The following is a 6,503-nucleotide window of genomic DNA, read 5'->3' as shown; positions in this document are numbered from 1 at the left end:
TCTTCTCCAAGAGCGGCAATTGCGCATTGATCGTGAAATCGAATTCGATGAAGAAATTGACGTTTGGGTTGACCGCTGGCTCGGTCATCTTCGCGCACTACTACCCATGATCCACGGTGCGCGCACCCCTCTCTCTATCTAGTATTATGGGACCTATCTGAAAAGTTGCAGAGAAACTCCATATCCGCTGTGAGCGCCCGCCACCCATCTGGCTCGAAATCGATCTCCCAAGGGATAGAGCGATTCCGGACGCTCCATACACGCTCCCCATCGGGCAACTTACATCGCTCTTTGCGCACCCCGAGGAGATTGAATTTTGGGACAAGCAATCTGGGTCGCAGAAGCCTGTCGCGATGCCGAGCCACCTGGTGTTGTCCGTGACAGCATTGCTCAACGGGTATGGCGTGCGCGCCAGGCCCTTCACTGTCAGCACGTATATCTCCGTCTACAGTCGGAGCGTGTGACATTGAACGGGGTCAATGACCACACATACCGGGGAGGTGGGCCGTCACCCGAGGACGTCTCGAAGAGCGTCGACATTCTCACGAGACGCCTTGCGTGGTTCAATGCGCAGGTCGAATTTTACCAGCAGTGGTAAGCAAATTGCATTCTCAATGTTGAACACCCAGTAATATGCTCTCAGATGGTCAGTCATGTAGTTATGTTTGTATATCCTTTGCAATGCGTGCAGAACGGTCTTACTCACGGTCGGACACACTCATACGGCCAGAGGTAAGTCTCACAAAGGTGCCCGCACCAAACTCGGTGAGTGCCACATGCTATCGCGCACGGTCATAAACACTGCACGCACGGTCAAAAACACCGCGCGCACGGTCAAAAACACCGCGCGCACGGCAATCAACAATGCGCGCATGGTAAGAAACAATGTGCGCACTGTTACCTAGAGCGCAGGCCAAACACTTGAGCGTTCACGGCGCATACGGTCAGATGACCAGTGGTCGGCGCGTCGCGTTGGCCAACTTAGCGCCGTGGCCTGTGGCTGAGACTTAGACGCCGTTGTGGCTGCTCGCTCACTCTCGCGCGCATCTCCCTCTCTCACTCACACTCGTCGCACTTCCTCTCCCCCCTGCTTCTTACACTCACTCCTGCACTTCCTCGACACCCTGCAAAAATGGTCGGTACCTGGGGCATGAAGAGACTGCGCAAATACCTGCGCAAGGTCGCCCTCGAGGCCGGGCACCATGTGAGCGAGCGGGACTTGCTCATCTTCACGGACCACCCGCCGCGATGGGACGACTGGACGGAGGAGGACTTGATGCTCTTCAACAGGACGCTCCGGGCGCTGTACAACAGCCCGGTGTCGTTCAGGGTATTTGAGAAGATCGTCGCGACGTACCTCCTGGTGAGTGGACTATTGCATGCGATGTGAGCGGGGGACTGACCTGCGATGTGAAGACGAAGAAATGGCGCAAGCAACTGAACTACGTACCGATGGCGAAGAAGTTCCCTCACCTCGCCGACACCTGCTTTGATTGGCAGTGGTGGGACGCGCCGGCGGAGGGCGCATGGCAGGAGGGCCTGGACTTCAAAACATTCGCAACCGGCTGGCGCAACCGCAAGCCCAAGTGGTGGGGCAAGAGGTGGTCGGTCGTGGATCAGGAGGCCGCCATGAGGCCGTTCGCGGACATCTGGCTCAGTAAGTGTCTCTTTTCTACGTGCGCGCACCTGTGTCTGACTGCGCGCACCCCATCTCAGGCAATGACCGGCTCAATCGTAAGTGTCTACGTACTTACACGGAGTCGTCTGACGAGCCACGCACCTCTACAGCTGCGACGCCGGTCCAAGATCATGAAGACGAGGACGATCCGCGCACCGAAGGATACGAGCTCAACTTGGGGCGTGTGACCGGCGAGGACTGCAGGAAGGCGCAGCGCCAGGCGGAGATCTACCTCGCCTGGAAGGCGAAGGGCCGTGCGCCCGCCGCGATGGCACACCCGATCCCTCTGTCCACATGGGCACGTCCTCTCAATGTCCCGCCGCAGTCGCAGGACACCGTGGTAAGTGCAATCGTATATTGCCCGCTGACAATTATCTGATGCGCACACCACAGAACTGCGGCCGCGACCGGTGCGAGCGCTGCACTGAGAGCGGCATGGAGGAATGCCGGGTTCCGGCCGTCGCAAACGACCCGCGCTGCGTCACTTGTCGTGCACGCAAGAAGGGTTGCTCCTTCGGAGTGAGTGCACATTGTTCCTTGGCATTCGTACGGTGCGCTGATCAATTCTAGTCTCCTCTCACACATGCTGCCTCGCGCCGCACTGCGAGTGCAACGGTGGTGCGCGCACCTTCCAACCGTGCGCGCACCCGCACCCCGGCAAGTTCTGGAGGTGCAAGGGCAGGTGCGCAGACGTGCACTGACTGCGGGCTAACGCTAACGACCTTGTGGCATAGGTATGAAGCGTCGCCGCGGAGAATAGGAGGCAGACCTTCTGTAGAGGCTCGTGGAAGTGTATCATTCCATTAAAGTTGTATATAAATGCGTGTACCAGGCATGGTAAATAGTTGATTGTCCCCACCAGGGTGGACGTGCGTGGTCGCGCGCGTCCACCCTACAGCTGTACCTCTCACGAACAGTCTGTTAAAGGTGAGTCCAAACCCCCAATTTAGGTGATCGCGCGCGACCGCGCGCGATCACCTTATACCCTCCTTTGTGGGTGTCTAAACAAGGGGATAACCTACCCATTTACCTGCCAAATAGGTGATCGCGCGCGGTCGCGCGCGATCACCCTCCAGACGTGTTCCCGCACAGGTATATGGGGCGCGCGCACCTCTCAAATACGCATCTGACACCCACGAAACCCCCTGTTTTAGGTGATCGCGCGCTACCACGCGCGATCACCTAAAACAGCCTATTTTCAGAGTATAGTAGGGTGCGCGCACGTCTGACGCACCCACCAAAGGTACGTGCACCCACACACCCCTCAAAACCCTTGATTTAGGTGATCGCGCGCGGTCGCGCGCGATCACCTTTTTGGCAGGTAAATAGTATGATTTATATCCCTCATTTTAACCACGAAAAAGGGCGTATAAGGTGATCGCGCGCGACCGCGCGCGATCACCTAAATCAAGGGTAAATTGCCTCTACAGTCACAGTCGACGTACGCATCTGCGAGTGTCTCCTATGACAGTCTGTATATGTCCTCGATGATGACATATACTGCTATCACAGGTGATCGCGCGCGGTCGCGCACGTTCACCTAAATGTAGGGGTGGGGTGCGTGCAGTCTGGCACCCACCATTGGTATTCCTAGGTGGGCTCGTATGTCATGTTTTATCCTACGCTGATCATTGTATGTATAGTGTACACACATGTTTTATGTGCGCACATTGTACGCACCTATTCCGCTGCACATCAGGTGACAAGACCGACCATGTGGCAAACATGAGGCATCCTCAACCTATCTCTGCACACACGACGCCTCTCTCCCCCTTGCACTTGCACCCCGTCCTCACTGTACGTATTTCACCGCTCTCTGTCCAGCGCCCGTCTCACCTGCACCCTCAGATCAACATGCCGCCTAGAAAGAGGAAAACGACCAAGAAGCAGTCTGTCGAGGCTGCGCCGGCTGAGGATTCTGAGGCTGATGGTTTGTCGGAGCCCGAAGAGACGGCACAACCGCCCGTATCGACGTCGACGCGCGCTCGTGGAAAACAGCCAGCAGAGGACGAGAGTTCGGAAGACGAGGAGACGAACAAGGTGCGTTCCACAACGAGTGCGACGGCATGCACAGCGCCGGCCGATTGCTGATCCTCATGCTCAGAACCAGAACATCACGCAGGAACTATTTCTAGAGTATCAAAAGACTCTCGCAGATGCGTACCACGGTTACGCGCGGCTCGCAACCCTCCCATCTCTGCAACAAGAGGACCATGTCGAAGTAGTGCAACAGCAGTTCAACAGCCGCAAGATCGACGACAACCACGTCGAGAAGATCCGCAAGTCGTTTGTGGATGACGGATACCAGAGCCTCCTGTGCGGGCACTGCATCGAAGTTGCGGTCAGGTGGGACGACATCGATTTCACAACCAAGCACAACCAGATGCTTCCTCTCGACCTCGATTTCTTGAAGTTGAAGCCTCGACCTGACGGATCGCCCAGTCCGGTGTACGTCATTACCGGACAACATCGCATCGCTGCGAGCATCGCCTTCCTCGAGCCACAGGTAACCGAGTTGGAGACGGCGAAGGCGCGTTTGGAGAACATGGATCCCAGCAATGGTCAGTACAATCGGCTGGTAGCGCGGTGTCAGAGACTAGGGGATCGGCTTCGCCGGCAGGGGTGCTGGCTGGCAAGAGTATCCATCATGGGTAAGTGTGTGCGCGCACCCCTTGCGCACACCCACTCACACTTTGACACACACACACACACACAGAAAAACTTGGTAACGGTGCGGCGGCGGAACGGCTCGCGCAGAACATCGGCTGGGCTCACAAGGTCGAGACCAGTGAGGATCTCTTGCGGACGCACTTCCGTGAGCTGTTCAAGTTGAAGCGTGATGGCCGCCTCCCCGACTACTTGGCCCGCCGCGGATCCGTGGTGAAGGAGCTACGCTTAGGCACGGCGACGACGACAACGAAGGGCACTGCTGCCACTGGCAGTCACATCAAAACGATGCACACGAACATGTTCTACGTCACGCCGGTGTGCGACTTCCTCATGTCGCTGACACCGATCATTGGCGAAATGAAAGAGGAGAGAAAGGTACAGTATTATTATGACACTGACTTTTTCAGCCACCAGACATGGATGAAGATCCTGAAGCCGGCCGGCGGGGTGAGTGTCTTCATTGTCACGCTCGGCTGTCGGTTGTTCATGATGGTGCGCGCAGGTCATTGTATTCAATCTGCGGCGCATGCGCTGGCTGATGGACATCGTCAGCTCAAAGGCTTCGTTCTCCACCACGCAGGATGTGGAGTCGATATGTTCGCGGTACGATGAGGCCCGGCGCGCACGTCACAGATACTTGGAGATGAAGACGAACGGCGACACCGAGCGGGCCCAGGAGTTTCTCCAGGCGCAGACGAACCTGGATCTGTTGGAAGAACCCGATGGGACCATACCGTCGATCATCTCACGAAAGTACACGGCGTTGAAACACGAGTTTCACACAGGGGGTGCGAAGCCCTGTCCTGGCCTTTGGACAGATGGCATGCTCAGGACTGTCGACCGTGCGGCGCTTGATGTTCTTTCCAGTTCAAATGTTTTGGGCGTGCGCTCGAGGCAGGCTTTTGACACGATGGCCGAGTACGGTAACGCGCTGGTGGCGCAGATCCAACTCATGATGGGGTCATCCGTCCCTGGTGCCGACGACGACGACAACGACAACGAGGGGCCACGCAGCACGCAGCAGCGGCGCCTGTCGCACCTGGACTATGTCATGGGGCGCATCACGTTCTTGTACTACGGCTGGACGTACATCAAGGGCGACATGGAGTTTATCCCTGCTCTGCCGTTGCTGACCGCGACGCCGATGCGGATGGTCCGGGAACAATGCTCATTGTACGAGCGGGGATGGGAGAGGGTGAGTGCGCGCACACTGCTGCGTGACCTGCGCGCACCCCTATATGTGTGCTTACTTTTCTTTTATAGCTTGCGTGGATGTTCGAGCCGCTCATGTATCATCGGTCCTTCTGTGGGACCAGCGGCGCCGGCACCGGCACGGGCATAACCACTCACGACATCACCGTGGATGCGACCGTCTGCGCGCTCTATAGTGTTGGCAACTACAAAGATCTCAAGTCTGGCGCAGGCGACTGGGACCGTCCGGACAGTGTGCAGTGGGAGGTGAGTTGAACTTGTGGATGGTGCATCTCGAGGCTGAGTTATTTGCCTGCAGCTCGCGCGAGAATGGTTCGCTGATCGACACACGTTTGTCGCACTGCTGCACGAAGCGTCGACGGAAGTAGCGGCCGTCAACAACTTCCGCAGACACTCAAAGAAGACGATCAGAGAGGCGTTCATTGTGTACTCGGAGAAGAGCAAGGGCAACCCCGCTGAGCGCACGGCAGAGGCGGTGAGCATGATGAAGGAGTCTGCGCTGAACGAGTTGTTCCCGGACTTTGACATGGCCAAGCACATCCAGGCGTGCACGCAGAACACCAAGTCTCTGTCGAACGCGATTGTCAATCAACGGAGCGATGCACTCCAGCACCTGTCCGGTCTCTCGCTAGACATGCTCGGCATGCGCGCACTCATGCGCACTGCGCTGCCAGTCGTCGAGGGTGCAAACACCACAGTCAAGGTTGGTGCTCGCTCGCTCGTCCCTGTCCTCGCTGCAGCGACGGTGGAGACGGCGGCAGTCCTGCTGATGTACGGGCGCGGAGGTAGCTGGTGGACACTGGGAATTGCTCAGGGCCGAGCGAGGTACGCAGCCCTCCTGTGCCGCTTCAAGGTCATTCCGGTCCACGAGTGGTGGGACATTGTGAGGCCGGACAAATCGTGGAAGCCGTCAGAGGATGGGACCGGTGCGCACGCGGACCCG

General features: G+C 57.6%; 1 protein-coding gene across 1 annotated transcript; it reads left to right on the top strand.

The window, feature by feature from the left end:
* Nucleotides 1-1,132: 1,132 nt before the first annotated feature.
* Nucleotides 1,133-2,438, top strand: B0H18DRAFT_960253 (uncharacterized protein; the record flags this gene model as incomplete). Its single annotated transcript, XM_048042936.1, has 7 exons — nucleotides 1,133-1,363; nucleotides 1,417-1,657; nucleotides 1,717-1,734; nucleotides 1,789-2,018; nucleotides 2,072-2,197; nucleotides 2,249-2,360; nucleotides 2,413-2,438. The coding sequence occupies 7 exons, from the start codon at nucleotides 1,133-1,135 to the stop codon at nucleotides 2,436-2,438; spliced, it is 984 nt and encodes a 327-aa protein (XP_047886092.1).
* Between the last annotated feature and the right edge of the window lie 4,065 nt (nucleotides 2,439-6,503).

Source organism: Fomitopsis serialis (genome assembly GCF_022376445.1).
Source record: "Fomitopsis serialis strain Sig1Antser10 chromosome Unknown B0H18scaffold_183, whole genome shotgun sequence".
In the NCBI taxonomy this organism is placed as follows: domain Eukaryota; kingdom Fungi; phylum Basidiomycota; class Agaricomycetes; order Polyporales; family Fomitopsidaceae; genus Fomitopsis; species Fomitopsis serialis.
The sequence above is the reverse complement of the archived record's forward strand: the minus strand, read 5'-3'. Positions and strand labels throughout refer to the sequence as shown.